The sequence below is a fragment of the Squalius cephalus genome, assembly GCF_949319135.1.
Source record: "Squalius cephalus genome assembly, chromosome: 10".
Lineage (NCBI taxonomy): Eukaryota > Metazoa > Chordata > Actinopteri > Cypriniformes > Leuciscidae > Squalius > Squalius cephalus.
The window spans coordinates 10,816,273-10,834,650 of NC_137131.1; the positions used below are offsets into that span (position 1 = coordinate 10,816,273).

At 37.4% G+C, this 18,378-nt stretch overlaps 1 protein-coding gene across 1 annotated transcript; it reads right to left on the bottom strand.

Annotated features, from left to right (window-relative positions):
- Positions 1–8: 8 nt before the first annotated feature.
- Positions 9–17,823, bottom strand: smarcc2 (SWI/SNF related BAF chromatin remodeling complex subunit C2). The gene is made up of 26 exons (XM_079884001.1): positions 17,695–17,823; positions 16,260–16,379; positions 16,073–16,158; positions 14,082–14,163; positions 13,855–13,947; positions 12,963–13,032; positions 12,659–12,728; positions 12,457–12,532; positions 12,017–12,261; positions 11,210–11,334; positions 11,080–11,136; positions 10,721–10,758; positions 10,232–10,362; positions 10,016–10,087; positions 9,569–9,682; positions 9,290–9,443; positions 8,983–9,099; positions 8,776–8,838; positions 7,927–8,185; positions 7,552–7,713; positions 7,404–7,471; positions 5,439–5,559; positions 4,979–5,142; positions 4,765–4,899; positions 3,633–3,936; positions 9–2,271 (listed from the first exon to the last, which is right to left on the bottom strand). The coding sequence occupies exons 1-26, from the start codon at positions 17,803–17,805 to the stop codon at positions 2,207–2,209; spliced, it is 3,102 nt and encodes a 1,033-aa protein (XP_079740127.1). The 5' UTR covers positions 17,806–17,823; the 3' UTR covers positions 9–2,206.
- Positions 17,824–18,378: the final 555 nt, after the last annotated feature.

The window sequence follows — 18,378 nt, forward strand, 5'->3', positions numbered from 1 at the left end:
CACAGCTCTTATCACTGATGATGCCTTTTATTGTGCACAACCGTTCATTATTTATGAAACCAAAATGAATCCATTCTTTGTCAAACAGGTGCTAGACAGCTCCAGCTACATCTCCTTAAAAGACAAACCGAACGTCGCCAAACATTCACACATCTCAATGCAATGGTTACCAGCTTTCACCATTAAAAAAAGTATAAACAAAATGTAACAAAAAAAAAACCTACTAATACAACTACAAATGAAAAAGACAAAGACCAAAGAGCTGAGCAAATTGATCAAATGAGATATTCAACACTGGTTGAGGTGTGCAAAAATGTGTGAGGTTGATGTGAATCTGTTCTGTCAGTAATACTGCATGTTGGACTACTGCATACATGTGCATTCACATACGTGTGTGACGATGTAAACTGCAGATACGATCACAGCGGGAGTGTACATGTGTTTGTTGGTTATGATATTGACAGAATTGATATCCATCACCTCTAGCATTTGTAGTCTGGAAACATGGCAAATGAATGTAGAATAAAAAAATAAAACATACATACATACAAAAAGACATGTGTGGCAAATCATAGAGGGCATGCACACCACACACACACACACACACACACACACACACAAAGAGTCCAGCTTCATCGTATAAAACGACTGACACTTTCACATGTCAATAATACGACAACATCCACAATCAGAAAGAGAAGGAAACATTACAGACATGTATAATATGATAACGTCATTCGTAATAGTGTAAAGAAACATATAAAAATACAAAAATAGGACGGTTACAATATGAAGATATGAGATACACAGACCACAGCTGCAAACGTAACTTTAAAATCCCTTGTCTCTACTCATCAGGTAGTTGCCACTAATTTGTAACAAAACAAAACGGTTTTTCCTTCATGTCGTAAATACTTTCTGTGGGTTTGGCCTGATACTAAAACACCCGTACACACACACAACACATAACACATTCTGAACCGAAATATCAGTTCTGGCATGAACACTGAATACTAAAATGTGTAATGTGATCTCAAGAAAATGATTAATTCAACTCAAAAATACAACACACATATTCAGCGTATTGTTTTCCTGGAAAGGAACCAATGTGATTCCCTGCTGCGTTTCCCATTATTTTTTCATTGTCGATTAGTCATACACTCCAATAATTAAGTATTCTCATAAGCATGGCAATGAGATGTGAATGAAACAAGACTACTTTCACCTGTTCGAAGGGTAGAGTAACTTGTGATATTTTGTGGCAGATGACGTGCACACATACCCCAAAAAAATAACATGCAAACATCAATTATTGATGACATGACTTCCAGGTTTACAGTACATGTTGTCAGAGATGCTTCATACAAAGTAAACAGATTTAATACTAATTTGTAATCTCTTTTTTTTTTTCTCATGCTAAAATCGAATTGTACATAAAAAAAAAACCAGGCCAAACCACTGAAGCTTTCACATTGTCCCAAAAGTAAAACCAACATTCACCCGCACACATACAAAGTAACGATTACAAAGTCAAGTTTCTCTTCGGACTTACTCCAAATCGAGTGCTTCTATTAAAACAAATACAAAGTGATAAAAAGAACATTGATAAAAGAAAACATTAAGTCAGGACTAATTTTGACTTTATGCTTCATCCCTCCAAAAAGTACGATTTGGGAAACATTCTGAAAGTGCAATTTGTTCTTGGTTTTCTTTTTTTTTTTTTGTTTCCATGTGAGTACCTAATGTACATTGAGATGCTTCTGAAGTGCAGATCACGGGTACCTTGGATCCTGTAGTTCGACTCAAAGTTAAGTGATGTTACTCAAAATGGAGGACAGACAAGGAAATATTGAGCCTTGTATCTGGTACTTGGAAGCAGGCTGTTAGGGTCAAGAGTGCTTTTGTTGGGTGTTAACAGGGGTTTGGTTTTAAGACCTTTCCAAAAGTCCAAACAAAGGTCTTTTTTTTTTCTGGGGGGTTTTTGTCAGTCTTTTTCAAGGTTATCTGTGTTTAGCTTTAGCTATTTATTTTGAATCATGTCATGTTCAAGATGCTGGCAAGAATTCATTTATATCATTTTCTCCCAAAAATGATGAAAGTGACAAAAAAGAAGATATCGCTCCAGTTATCTCTATATCTTTTGCTTTCTATCTCATTTCATTTCTTCTCTGGAATCACTGATCCCCTTTAAATCTCACCCTCTCTTTTACTGTGGTGGAGGCACAGGGGCGTTTGGATAGAGAGAATCCCCTGGTAGTGGAGTGCTGGAATCTGGAGGGGAAAAAACAAAATAATCTATAAGACAACAATTATATTAGTATAAATATAATTATACATAATAAATATATTATATTAAATATAATTATCGGGGCCAAACACAAAAAAGCACAATGAGTAATGCAAGCATGGCTACGACCTTCATTATTTTATGCAAAATGGCTGAAAAATCATTAATACAATCACTAGTAATACGATTTAATTGCTTATCAGTTTTGACCAATAGTGGCGCAGTTATCAAATTATAATTGTGTGGTCAGTGTGAGGTGACATTGACATAAAAAGTTTGGTGTCAATATGCAAAAGTGTTGCAGAGTTACAGCCTCGGAATCAGCTTGGCACCATGCCATAAAAATTGTTGATATTTGGTGAAAATTGGACTAACGGTCCAGAATTTTTTCAAAATGGCAGACATAATTCGCTCATTGTTCTCTGTATGACTCAATGAATCTATAAAGACCAGTTTCAAAACTCTAATCTTTTTAAGTACCTTCAGGGCATGGTGCTGATGACACACAACGAGTTTCGTAAAACCTTTCATGGCGGAAAAAAAAAAATCTTTCTAGCACTTACGGTTCATTAGTTATTAGCATAAACGTAAGTGCAACTTTGGACAGTTGGTGGCGCTAGAGGGATTGAGCATTTGCTGTGGTGAATGCTAGGATCTGTGTGTGAAATTTCACAACTTTTTACAATACCGTTCTATGGGCTGCCATAGAAGTCACGAACGGAAGAAGAAGACGACGACTAACGGATACAATAGAAACTCATAAATAATAATAATAAATCAAAAAATAATAATAAATATATATAGATAAATATATATATATAAATACAAACAATGAAAAAGTACATTTATACCTGACAAAAATGGAAAAGAAACAAACACAATGTGACAGAATTAAAATATAAATTAATAAATTAATCTGATTTTAATAAACATTTCTAAACCATAAGAACAATTTTGACCTATTTTAATTGTAAAAGCACATCTGTTTTTAACATCAATAATAAGAAGAAATGTTTTATGAGCACCAAATCAGCATATTAGAATGATTCCAGAAGGATCATGTGACACTGAAGACTGGAGTAATGATGCTGAAAATTCAGTTTTGCCATCACAGGAATACTATGTATTTTAAAATAATAATACTATGTATTTGTAATAAAATTTCACAATATTACTGTTTTTATTGTATTTTTGTTCAAATAAATGCATCCTTGGAGAGCATTCGAGGCTTTTTTCAAAAACCTTTAAAGGAATCGTATCGACCTCAGACTTACGGACGGTGGTGTACGTGCACTGGACAGGTACTGTACATATACCCTCACAGCGTGTGTGCATGTGTCATTACCGTGTGCTGCTCCAGCCTGTGCGTTGGTCGGGGGAGAACTGTGAGAGGCAGGTGGAGGAGCTTCACTGTGGGCATTAGAGGCGGGCACAGGGGCGGGGCTTGCCGTTGGGGGTGGGACAGATGGAGTGACAGGTTGGTGGGGTACAGATGGAGTACTGCCAGACTGGTTGCCAGGCTGGTTGCTATGATGCTGGTGTTGGATCTGCTGGAAGTGTTGCTGTCTGGCTCTCATCTCTGCATACTTCAACTGCTCCATATGAAACGACTGACGATCAGCAAGAAGCTGCTGCCTCTGATACTCCAACTAGAAACATAATATACATATATGCATATTCATTTCTAATTAAAGGAACAGTTTTCCTAAAAATATGAAGAATTTCGGTGAATAATGATGACTTTGATTCCTCACATTGTTTTTAAAAGACTTGTAATATAGTGCAAAAATAATCTGAATTATTTTTTTGGAGCTTGACAGCCCCTGGTCACTGTACGATTTCTTTCACTTATTTTTTCATATTTTCGGGCAGCAAAAATCATAATTAAAAGAAAATACATTTCATTTTTCATTTTTTTTCCAGGTGATTTATTCCATTTATTTTTCTTAAATCTGTCTCATAAATGTTCATGCTTTTCAAGCCTTTAGAAAATATAACGCATTAAAACACGACAAACAAGCAATTTCAGATGTAACAAGGAGTCTGCAAATTTATAATACATTTTAACTTTGGTTTTGATTATTTATAAAAAAAGATATAGTGCATTATAATGTACATTATGAATACATTTATAATGCATTATACATAAAGGCTTTAAGTGTAACCAAAAAAACGAATAGAAAATTAAAAAATAAATGTAATTAACAGTTATTAAATTATAATAGTTATTCAAATGTTCTTATACTTGTTTTAAGAATGTTTACTTTTTTACAGGGAAATGTCTTTTTTAATTAGAAAATGTTTTTGTTTTTTTTAAGTGCATGAAAGAAATAAAATCATACAGGTTTTGTAAAAATGTTGTTCTTTTAGGCAACAAATCTACAAAGCTTTTGTTATAATTTAATGAACCTGACAAACCACTGAAAGTAAATATGCTTGATTATTAAACAAAAACCACATTGTCCATGTGGCCTTACCGCCTCTCTCTCTCTGTCCATGATGGTCTCCAACTCTTCAAAGTGTCTGAGTTTGATCTCCAGTTTCTTCATCTGGGTCTCCACCAGCAGAGCCACCAGAGACTTGATCTTCCTCTCCTCCACCGCAGCCAAGTGCTGAAAGAATAGAGGGTTCAGTGTTTAATTTGCAGGAAAGCTGTTTGTTTTCTCACTATGATGCCGCCTTTTCACGCACCTTAGCTTTCACGGCAGCAGCAGCAAGCGCTGAAGCAGCAGCAGTGGACAGGTTTCCCTCTCCTACATCTCTCTCCACCTTTGCCTTCTTCTCTCCCTCACTCTCTCCATCCCTCTGACCCTCTTCGGATCCCTCCTTCCGTTCTTTCTCCTTTTCGCCATCGGCTGTAGGGATCCAAAAGAGTTCAGGTAAGTAACTTCACCTCTGTCTCTATATATTCATTAACTATAACAGGTAATGAAGGCAACACATACTACAGTGGCAGTTTTGTACATGTCGTCTACAACTGATTAGTTGTTGTTTTTTATTCTAGTGCATAGCTAGATAGACAACTCATTTGGTTTGGGCAAATAATGCATTAGTGTATCTGCATCACACTATACATTTGCATATATAAGTCCTGTTTTTTTATTCTGCTGGACTTTTATCTTGTACATATATTTTATTGCTGTAAACACACCCATTTCTGAGTCTGTTTTCTCCGTCTCTCTGTCTGTCTCCCCTTCTCTCACTCTCTCTTCCTCTTTCTTGCCGTTCTCTCCTTGTTTTTCTTCCTCCTCACTGGGTCCATCTTTGCTCTCCTAAAATTTAACAGACACATGAGATTAATATTAAGAAAATAACATAAATCTCATTTGAACTGAAAGCTGAAAATTTTACAGAGGATTTCTATTTCAAATAAATTATGTTCTTATGAATTTTCTATTGATAAAAGAATGCTGAAAGAAATATGTATCACTGTTTCAACAAAGATATTAAGCAGCTCAACTTTTTAATTTTTTTTTAAATTAATTAATTAAATTATAATTGATGATAATATCAAGAAATATTTATATATGAAGACTTCAGATGCAAAAGCCTCTAAGTCCGTCAAAAATATTTGTTTAATATTACAAATTTTATCAGGCTCATATGTATAGGTTTCTACCCAAGTAGAGGCATTTCTGAATGGGCTGAGGATGGGATTTAGTGAGTTTGAAGTGAAAGTATTTGATGAGCGTAAATTATGTACGGAGAGCATTTGACAGAGGTGGCTTTTAGAGGCTTTTGCATCGGAGGTCTTCATATATATATATATACACACTCACCTAAAGGATTATTAGGAACACCATACTAATACTGTGTTTGACCCCCTTTCGCCTTCAGAACTGCCTTAATTCTACGTGGCATTGATTCAACAAGGTGCTGAAAGCATTCTTTAGAAATGTTGGCCCATATTGATAGGATAGCATCTTGCAGTTGATGGAGATTTGTGGGATGCACATCCAGGGCACGAAGCTCCCGTTCCACCACATCCCAAAGATGCTCTATTGGGTTGAGATCTGGTGACTGTGGGGGCCATTTTAGTACAGTGAACTCATTGTCATGTTCAAGAAACCAATTTGAAATGATTCGAGCTTTGTGACATGGTGCATTATCCTGCTGGAAGTAGCCATCAGAGGATGGGTACATGGTGGTCATAAAGGGATGGACATGGTCAGAAACAATGCTCAGGTAGGCCGTGGCATTTAAACGATTCCCAATTGGCACTAAGGGGCCTAAAGTGTGCCAAGAAAACATCCCCCACACCATTACACCACCACCACCAGCCTGCACAGTGGTAACAAGGCATGATGGATCCATGTTCTCATTCTGTTTACGCCAAATTCTGACTCTACCATCTGAATGTCTCAACAGAAATCGAGACTCATCAGACCAGGCAACATTTTTCCAGTCTTCAACTGTCCAATTTTGGTGAGCTTGTGCAAATTGTAGCCTCTTTTTCCTATTTGTAGTGGAGATGAGTGGTACCCGGTGGGGTCTTCTGCTGTTGTAGCCCATCCGCCTCAAGGTTGTGCGTGTTGTGGCTTCACAAATGCTTTGCTGCATACCTCGGTTGTAACGAGTGGTTATTTCAGTCAAAGTTGCTCTTCTATCAGCTTGAATCAGTCGGCCCATTCTCCTCTGACCTCTAGCATCAACAAGGCATTTTCGCCCACAGGACTGCCGCATACTGGATGTTTTTCCCTTTTCACACCATTCTTTGTAAACCCTAGAAATGGTTGTGCGTGAAAATCCCAGTAACTGAGCAGATTGTGAAATACTCAGACCGGGCCGTCTGGCACCAACAACCATGCCACGCTCAAAATTGCTTAAATCACCTTTCTTTCCCATTCTGACATTCAGTTTGGAGTTCAGGAGATTGTCTTGACCAGGACCACACCCCTAAATGCATTGAAGCAACTGCCATGTGATTGGTTGATTAGATAATTGCATTAATGAGAAATTGAACAGGTGTTCCTAATAATCCTTTAGGTGAGTGTGTATATATATATACACACACACATAACTTTTTTCCCTGCCCGGTTTAAATCAGATATTTAATCCACCATTTTCAATGCACTACACTTTTGGACTACACTGTACATATTTTGTCTGTACACACCTTATTGTCTCTCTTATCTTGGCTGGATTGACCATCACTGCTTTTATTCTCCTCATTTCCATCCTCCGCTGAAAAACAAACATACACAGTTAATTTCTCTCACTATTTACTTTAGGGAAAATAAGTGAAAATGTGTTTGTTCACTTACCGGGTTTTTCAGAGTCTTCAAGACCGGTTCCTGCGATGCCGCTGCCCTCCAGGCCGTAGAGAGGGTCTGATCTTCCGCTTGCTCTGGCCGCCTCCTCCACTCGACGCACATGAGCCTCCACCAATGCAGCTGGTACCTCCTCCTTCATTCGAGAGAACTCCTCTGAGAAAGAGAAGAGAAACATGAAGTTCATGTAGAAAAATACAAAATACAACTACTTTTATGATACATTTTCACCCTTTTTGGAGCTTGAGCTCAGTTCCTATTCACTATTGTTGTATTAAAAAAAAAAATCAGTTACAGTCATTTCGAGGGTAAGTATATAATGGTTTTCATTTTTGTTTAAACCATTACTTTAATAATGTAAGTTCTCACCAAGCGCAGATTTAGCTGCAGCTGAAGCCACTCGAGGGTCAACCACAGAGGCCAGGAACGCCACAGTGCTCATGACAGGGTTCCCCGCTTGACTGAACGGAACCGGCTGATAGGCTAGCGGGCCCAAGGGGGCGGTGCTTTCCTCCAGGTAGGGGTCCTCAATCGGTAGACGCAGGAAGTGGAGAATGCACTCATCCTGTGTGCGGCTGCCCACGTGCTCCGATACTTTATTCCAGTCATCTTTATACATCTCTAGACCCTGAGAACAAACAGGAATCGTGATGCGAGTGTAAAAGAGCGGAAGTCAAGTCAACACTACACAAAAGTTTGCAATCAGTAAGATTTACATTAAATTCATCAAATGTGACAGTAAAGACATACAGTGAAGACATTGTTACAAAAAAATCTATTTCAAATTATTTGAATTCAAAACTTTTTATTTATCAAAGAATCCCAGTTTACACAAAAATATTAAATATTATATATAAAAAATACTAAGCAGCACAACTGTTTTCAACTGATGATAATATGAAATGTTTCTTGAGCACAAAATCAGCATGTTAGAATGATTTCTGAAGGATCATGTGACAATGAAGACTGGAGTAATGATGCTGAAAATTCAACTTTGCCATAACTGGAAAACATGTTTACATGTATACATGTTAAAATATATTAACATAGAAAACAGTCATTTTAAATTGTAATAATATTTCACAAATTTCTGTATTTTTTAACAATTAAATGCAGCCTTTGTGAGCATACGAGACTTTTGAACGGTAGTGTAAATTGTAATAAAAAAAATTAAAAAATGACTAGTGGCCTCAGATTTTTTATATGTATATACAGTACCTCCAGCAGTAGCAACGTCTCCTGGTCCGTCCATTCCCGAGTGGCACTGGCAGCATTTTTATTCTGTGCAATGACAAAAGAAGGTCCTTAATCTTTCTCACAGTGATCAAAATCATCTCCATACTTCATATTGCAAAATTCCTTTCAACCTCACACATTCTCACACTCTCTCTACACCATGTGTGATATTTAATGTGCGGCTCTTACTTTAACTGGACCACTCTTCTTACTGTACACATCTGTCCTCAACCCAAAGTTCTGTAAGTCGGCAGGTTTGTCCTTCACTTTGTCAGGGAATGAGAGCATCTGTTGAGAAGATGAAGTCTAGAGGGAACGAAGAGAAGAAAAGAGCTTAGATAACCAATCAAGTGAATATAGACAAAAATTTACATGGAAAGTGTGTTTTTAAGGGCTGTCGCAGAAAAGAAAAAATAAGTCATGTAAGAAATAATAAAAATTCTAAATTTTGTGTGGATGACACCTCTAGCAAGAATACATGTGTGTTTTATTTTACCTGGGATGCTTTAGGCTGTAGTGGTACCAGACTTGATGGAGTATCTGCCAGTACGTGAAAGTGTGAAGTGGGTGGAGGCCCCATGGGAGTGGGCCGACTTTCTGAATCCACCTGATAGTTAATCAAACCCCACTGTTCCAGAAACGCATGGACTCTGTTCACACACACACACACACACACAAACACACACACTTTCACAGTCAAAATTCATCAAAGTCAAAAAGAACCATGCATATATAATGTAAACAGGTATTTATAGGTGTAATTCTTTTCCCAGACCTCATAATGGCACAGACATCTCCAGCCAGGTTTCTACGGCAAGCTGTGGAGGTCAAATACTCCTGTGGGTTCAGTCTGTACGTGTCGATCATGAAGTTACGGTACGCCAGATAACTGTAACACAGCAAAGTGTGAAGATGAAACGGGGTGGATAAAGCTAATTAAAGTGCCCCTATTATACTTTATACTTTTTATATGACCTTTCATGCAGTATCTAATATAGCTGTTTGTGAATGTAAAAGGTCTGCAAAGTTATGTATATATATATTATAAGGAAATGAAAGTATTTTTTGACCTTGGATGAATGTAGACCTGTTGTAGGAGACTTCAGAACAAAATGAATAACGTTTATAATAGCATAATAGGGGCACTTTAATGAGGATCAATAGAGACACAATTAAATTCAAATCAATCTTTGTGTGTATGTTCACCAACAGATATTCTTACATTTCAGGAGTCTTCGACTTGTTCTTCCCATTGAAAAACTCAGGCAGTGCTCTGCGCTCTATAGCATGGACACTAAAAGAGACAGAAATAGACTGTTACATTTTTTCTGATTCTTGCTTTTTCTTTCAGGACAAAACAGAATTGCCAATTGCTTCCTATCTAAATGGGCGATTCTTGATGAGAATATGTTTCAAAGCTGTGTTAAAGTCGCAGTACCTGTTATAGTCAAACCAAGCAGCATAGCTAGGGATAATGATATGATGGGTCTGTTCAGTGACATTATCCTCATGAAGATCCGATCCCTTCACCGGTTCTCCTTTCACACTCTGGGAACCTTCTTCTTCCTCCTAGAAACACACAAACGTAAAGCTAACCACGAATGCTGCTCATGAAATACAGTGTGATTTAAACATCTGACACCATATTGATAACTTAGTTTAATTTAAATCTGGAAATTAGCAAAATGTTAAGATTTTGATCAATTTAAATCTTTTAAATTAAAGGTCAACAACAATCAAATCCTGTTTTACTAACTTATGGAGTTCATACAATAAGAAATTCTTAATATTTTCTCTCAAATTGTTATGATACTTTGATTTATATATAAAAAATTCAATTAATAATAAATTAACATTTGTATCTATCTATTATTGAACTTGTGAGCAAAAAAACTGTGAAATGTGGTGCATATAATTGCTGCTATACCTTTCCTACAGTCTCCATTGATTCATCCTCTTGCTCATCTAGGTGTGATAGCAGAATAAAACAAAAACTTAGAGTTGAATTAATTTTGCACGTACACTTTTACTTTATGGTACAAAAAAATACATTGTTAATTAGCACAGAAAGCTGAAGTGTGTGCTTTTCATGTGCTCGTCATTAAAATGCTTCCTCCGATTCCAGCTCAAGGTGCGAAGACAGCTTTAAGCAGACATTCATAGGATGACATCCTTTATTTTGCAATTCCACTTGGTGCCATTAATGGCACAGAAAAGACACACTTCACCTTTCGGTTAGTCTGAGTGTCAGGTGTGTTAGAGACAGAAGCTACTGTAGAGACATACCCAGGTCAGTCATAGTGCCTCCTTTCACTGGAGTAGAATCTGAATCCTTCTTAGTCACTACACACACAAATATCAAGATTACACACAATAGAGACTAAATTGTTAGGTAAAAAGATGTGTGTGAATTTACCTGTTTTAGGTAGTGTAGCTTCCTCCACTGCAGGCACAGGTGAGGGTTCATCTAACTCTTTAGTCAGATCTTCCTGTTCTTCCTCTCTCTGTCCTCTTTTGGACTTAGTGTAGGGTGTAGTGGGTCTAAACACACACACACACACACACACACACACACACACACACACACACACACACACACACACACACACACACACACACAGGTTCGTACAAAGACACAGAGAGCGCCATTTTTACATTTCCAGTGCATCCATTAATTTCAAAAGAAAACATGCCAGATCTTAAATACATTATTTGATAGACTTAAATCTATTTTGTGAGTAATGCCAAACATTATTTGGCACACAAACTTAAATTCTTCCAGTATTTCTCTTTTATTGAAATTAAAATATCATGCTTTTAGTGTTTTTAAATGCATTTTCTGACAAAATGCTGAATTTTGATTTAGATGCCCCAATTTTATCTTTCTGAAATCATTTCTTCTCAATATTTTTTCATTGTTACAAAATATTCTGTATGTAACATGTCTTGTGTTTAAAGATATTTAAATTTATATAGGGATACGATTTTAGGAATCCATTGAAATCCTCATAATTGTTAGCCACTAATCTGAATATTAAGGGCAGGCACTTCCTCCTATGGTGGATACGGCCCTGGTACTTTGGGCCTGTGATGTGAAAATAAGATTACATATAATTCATACATTTAAATACATCTAAAAAATAAATAAATTTCAGAAATTCTCTGAAACAAATATCACTGTTTCATGAGAATCAATGGTTTAAGATTCCGTAATAAAAAATACCCTTTCTTGGTGTTTTTCTTCTTGCTCTCCTGTGGTGGAGGGGTAGGAGATGGAGACGGGGAGCGTTTCCTCTTTTTGGCACTGCTGGGTTTTTTATCCCTCCTTTCATCTGGAGTGCTCACTTCATCTGTGAGAGTCTTCGCAGAAATCCTCTTCCTCCTCGGTCCTCCCTCTCCCACCTCATAGTCTTCCTCATTCATCCACTCATTAAACTGATCCAGGTCCAGAATCCACTTGGCATGAACCTACACACACATAAACTTGTAGTCAGGTGATAAATGGCTGGATTTCTCAGATAACCATCAGCTAATCAGTGGTTGTATGAAAAAACATGAAAGGCAGAGAGAGAATGTGCAAGACAAAAGAGACAAAGAAAAAGAGAGGTAAAGGACTGGAGACAGATGGAGAGAGGTAAGGGGGGGGGGGGGGGGGGTTCTAACCTTCCTGGGCTTCTCAGCAGTGGGCGGATCCTCCACAGCAGCCTCCACCTCACTGGCTGAGATCCATGTGTCATAACTGCATCATGAACACAGCACATTAATCCTGCATTCATATACACACCTGAACTGTGTGTGTGTGTGTGTGTATGTGTGTGTGTGTGTGTGTGTGTGTGTGTGTGTGTGTGTGTGTGTGTGTGTTCACCTATCAGGCCAGTAGCCCCAGTGTAGCAGCATCTGTTTGTCTCTCTTCATTACAGGACGGACCCACTCTTCTGAAAACCACACACATAACAATCACAATATTACTGCAGAAACCATTCTTCTTTTTAAATGGAAGGGTACAAAGGGGCTAAAAGCCTTGACAAATTTCCTTTTTAATGAATTTTGGGAGAAAATAAGAGGAACATTTTATCCTAGGCGGGTGTTTAGCCCCATTGTACCCTACACATGTGTGTGAACTGTGAATGTATATTTTTACACTATGAACAACACACTGCAGAACGTACCATCCTCCAGACTAGCAGGAATAGGCACCACTACATGAGAGCTAGAAAGCTTATCTTCAGTCACAGACCCCTAAAACACACACATACATGTCAAATAAGATGTCATGTCTTGATCCAGATTGACTTCAAAGAAATAAAGTATTGAAATATGGACTGGCCGATATTTAAAATATAAAAATCATAAAAATGACAACAATTTTTTTAATTATGCAAATCTAAAATTAAGCGACATTGTAAATAAAGCTGTATCAGTAGGTTAGTTTTATACCTTAACTTTTAATGTATTTCAGGGCATATATATATATATATATATATATATATATATATATGTACATACATTTATACCATGGTCTGTCAGAATACTCGATTCTGATTGGCTGGAAGGTGTGCTATAAAGCTGTAAAATGCACAAGTAGTTCTAAGTCAATTTAGTCACCGTTCTAGATGAATGCACTGATCTCACTGAAGCACACACACATGACAAAGAGATCGAAAATCGTGCTGCGTGCATGTGCACACATAAAAACCTGTTGTCAATGCTTCCCCGTAACTTTTATTAATAAGTTAACTTCGCAACTGAATCGCTACATTTTATTACTCAACAAGGAGGTTGTAATGTCACTGTTTTTTAAGTAATTAAACTTACAACTTCTACACTAGTAGAGAGATGCTGCTTAGATGCAGGTAATCGCACATCTCTCTCTGTCTGATGTGATATCAATACGTTTCTTATCTATATGAGATACATATTGAATATTATAAAAAGCTAAAAAAAAACAAAAACTGAAATGATTAAAATACACACAAAAAAAAAAACTTTAAAAAAAATACATTATCCAGCCATAACTAGATGGCCTTTGTAACAACTAAAACTAATGGTTTTTGGAAGTACCTGGTGTCGTTTGATGATGTCCTTCAGTTTTCCCAGTAGCTTGGGCTCTATCTCTGAACTCAGGTAAATCACAGGTCGGGACAAACAGTTATTCTACAAAGGAAAAAACACATCAGTATTCAATCTCACATATGCACATACTTATAAATCCAACCATTTGATGACTGCAAGTAAATGTTCATCTGACTGGATGACTGTGTGTGTGAAATTGTGTGTTTGATACACACCTGTACCAAAGATTTCTCTATAGTCATGAACATTTCAACATTGCGGTCCATTCTCGAAGGGTTCTGGAAGTCAAATCTCCTCCTGATGGATACAAAAGTGAACAGCTAATGAGTATGAATTAGGTTTTTGATCCGTAATCATTGAAGTGGCACTTTATGTCTCACTGGTAAGTACTTTAACACCACAGGGTTACTACACTAATAGAAAGTTGAAATGCAGCAACATAAAAATGTCATGCAGAATCTATTCAGGAGCATAAGGACCAATTGACACCACGATGGAGGCGAATCACGACGCTCTTGGTGAGTGTGTCATAAGGTTAAGTGTCAGAGAAATTATACAACAACTGATTAAGCCACTCAAATGAATGGCAAAAATACATGTTAAATTAATAGATTCTTAAGTCGTCCACATAATGAATATATTTTACATTACATCCTACCTATAACCTATATAAGTGGCTGAGGATGGTGTCTCATGGAAAAACATTTTTACAATCATCCTAAAATAAAAATCTAAAATATTTTTTAGATTTAAAAAAAAAAAAAAAAAAGGAATAATAATTATAATAATAATAGTACTGAAATTTCTAAACTTGCTCTATAGTAAAGTATTAAGGCATTATAGACATTATAAAAGTATATATATATACCAATGAGTCAAAACATTATAACCATCTGCCTAATATGCTGTTGGTCCTCTGTATGCTGTCAAAACAGAGCTGACCCGCTAAGGCATGGATTCTACAAGACCCCTGAAGTTGTCCTGTGGTTTTAGTCACCAACACAAGTCCTGTAGGTTGTGAAGTGGAGCCACCATGGAACTTGTTGGTCCAGCACATCACACAGATGTTCAATTGGATTAAGATCTGGGGAATTCTGAGGCCTAGGCAAAACTTACATCATCTCTTCATCATGTTCCTCAAAACATTCCTGACCAATGGGTGCAGTGTGGCAAGGTGCTTTATTCTGCTGAAAGAGGTCACTTCCACCAGGGAATGCCATTGTCAAGAAGGGGTGTACCTGGTCTGCAACAATGTTTAGGTTATTGGCATGTGTCAAATTTGTATCCACATTAATGGCCAGACCTAGGGTTTCCCAGTAAAACATTGCCCAGAGCATCACACTCCCCCCACTGGCTTACTATTGTCCCACAGTGCATTTTGGTGCCATCACTTCCCTAGGTTAACGGCACACAAGTACACAGCCGTCCACAGGTTGTAAAAGAACACGGGACCCATCGGACCAGTCGACCTTCTTCCACTGCTCAGTCCTGTTCCGACACTTGGGTGCCTATTGTAGGCGTTTTCACCGGTGGACAGGGGTTATTATAGGGACTCTGATTGGTCTGCAATACACTGTGCATTGTGACACATTCCTCCCATAGCCATAATTAATATTTTGTGTGACTTGAGCCACAGTAGACCTTCTTTTGACTCGGACCAGACGGGATAGCCTTCGTTGTCCTCATGCATCGATGAGCCTTGGGCACCCAGCACCCTGTCAATGGTTTGTGCTTTCGAACCACTGCTGACAGGTAGCAACCCACAAGCCTTGCCATTTCAGGGATACTCTGACCCAGTCGCCTTGTCATAACAATTTGGCCCTAGCTTGTCAAAGTCGCTCAGATCTTTATTCCTGCCCATTTCTCCTGCATCCAACATGTTGATTGATTGTTTGCTTACCATCTAATCTACCCAGACCTTAATATGTGGCCTTCTTAGGAGATGATCAACGATGTTTGCTTCACCCATGACTGGTCATATTGTTTTGGCTCAGCAGTGTATATATATATATATATATATATATATATATATATATATATATATATATATATATATATATATATATATATACATACATATATATATATAAACCAAAAATGTAATTTTTCATTTTCATTATTAATTTAAATTTAATTTACATAATTATAGTGTCAATTAAATAATAAAAAGGAGTGAAAGAAAGAGAGGGAGACAGAGGACCATTACCATCCTTGATCACTCTTAAACTTGTATGCAGCAGCCAGAATATGACACAGGGCTCCTCCAGATTTGAAATCCAAAAAACACTTCATCTACGGGAGAGAGGAGAGCATCATCAGAAATCTACATAGTGCACTGATTACTTTAATGCATTCAACTCAATACTGTTATGAAAGAAGGCTTGTGTGAGTACCGGTAGTTTAGTAAGGGGAGGGTTGCTGACATGTCGGCCAAACACTTCCTCCTGAAACTGAAGCAGTTGAACCACCAGACTCGACAACGATTTATTGGTGGGGGGCTCTGCTTGAATATACTAGAAAGAACCACAGCAAGTTTAAGGAGCTAGACAGCATAATAAAAGGAACATTCATAAGGATTAGTCACAGAGCAATACATCAACCAGGCAGATTAATCATTCATTATTTGGCCATTCTGATTTACCAGAATTATATTTGTGTTAATTTTTGTGACCGTTACAATCATTATATTGTATTACATATAATGTGAGGCTCAAATTCATGTTAATTCAAACTTTCACTCAAATTTAATGCTGATAATATAATTCATGAAAAGTATATAATAAAATGTTTAAATAAATACACTTTCTGTAAGATTTCACCAAGTCATTGCTCTAAAACACATGGACATGCTTGATCTGTCAGCTTTCCTCCATAAATAAATGGAACATCTACATTTATCACAATCTGCACCACTTGACTATTAAAAAAAAATCAAATCAATACCTTGAATCAGTTAAATGACATAAAAGCGAAGGATGCTCTGAGCAAGATGTAAATGACTGAACATCAATGCATCCTCATCCTCAAACGCTGTGATGACAGTGCACATATTTTGTAAATAAGTTTCATATTTTTATTTGAATTGTATTTATGTTTCTGTATTGTAACCTTTATTTCATAATATTATTATTGCAATAATTCAAATGTAAATGGATTAAAATGAGGTTTGCTTTGAACTAGATTATATAAAAAGACGTTTTATATGTAAAGAATTTATTTCTTTACCTCATATATGAAATGCATTAACAATTTCATGCAACTGAGGTGTTTCGTTAGCGGGAAACTAGATTTCGTTGCAACCTATAGTCGAATTCCACACATTGTTTTATCGTATCAAGTAATTTCCATGTGTAAATTATACAGAGAAATATTCTTCACATCCGAGTGTGAATTTCTCATCGTCTGTATCACATTGCTGCTTTTTATAAGCACAGCGCGCGAGATTTGGCTGCACATCTGGATTCACGCACTTGCGCTGCCAATACCGCAGACCCGTTACACGAGCTGGCCTTTCTTGAATAAAAGAGAAAGGCCATTCATTAAAACCTATTAGAGAAGGTCTAATGACTAGCCAGAGATGTAGAAACGACATCAGATATTGAAGATGAAGCCAATTCTTGGGTACGTCTTAAGACTTTTCTCAAGACGCGCATGCAGCATCTTCTATTGTCTGAGACGCGTCAGACTGTGGATTTTAAACAGCTGGATTTCTCTCCATCTCCTTTCCTGCCCTCCCCTCTCCTTTCTGACTACCCGCATCGAGTCTATCCTTTCCTGCACAAATAACTCAATGACCGTTCGTGCTGGTTACAAATAAACGAATGGTACCTTTTTATAATTCTTGCCCAGCCAAACCCGGACATTGTCGAACTGCGAGACGGTATCAGACGCTTCGAAATATTTTACATTCGGGCCGCCGTCTTTCTTCCGTACCGCCATCTTTGTCTGCTCCAAAGTTTTGCCACCCACCGCCCCCTGGCGGTCATTTGTTATTTTGCTAGAGTCAATGACTATGAAACGACCCCCATTCTGGCTCAAATTCTAGGTTTACGCTTCTCTTGGAGCTTTGAGAAAACTTGAGCCAAAATGGCGGACAAAGGGGACCAGTGACTTCCCTGTATCCCAACCCCCTTCTCCAATAGTGAATCACATCTCCACATTGAGCTTTGCACAATAGATTGTTGTAGTCCTCGTATTTTAGTAACCTTGATGGCCCTCTACCACCTGGTTCAAAGTAGCCTCATATTTCTCTCAAGCTGTAAAAATGTAAAGGCAAATCACCCAAATTACTTGATTTTTTAACGCTCAATAACAGTCAGGCTACTTACCACGCACCAGCAAACAGCAAGTCATTTTGAATGGCTAGTGATAATGAGCAGGGACGAAATTTGTCTGTCAACATCCCATACATGCTATAACTCACTATGTTGTTAAACTGGATGCACTTGACCATCTCGAACTTTTCAAGTTCAAGTCCAGTCTTCAAATCGCAATACCTAAAAGTATCCAATA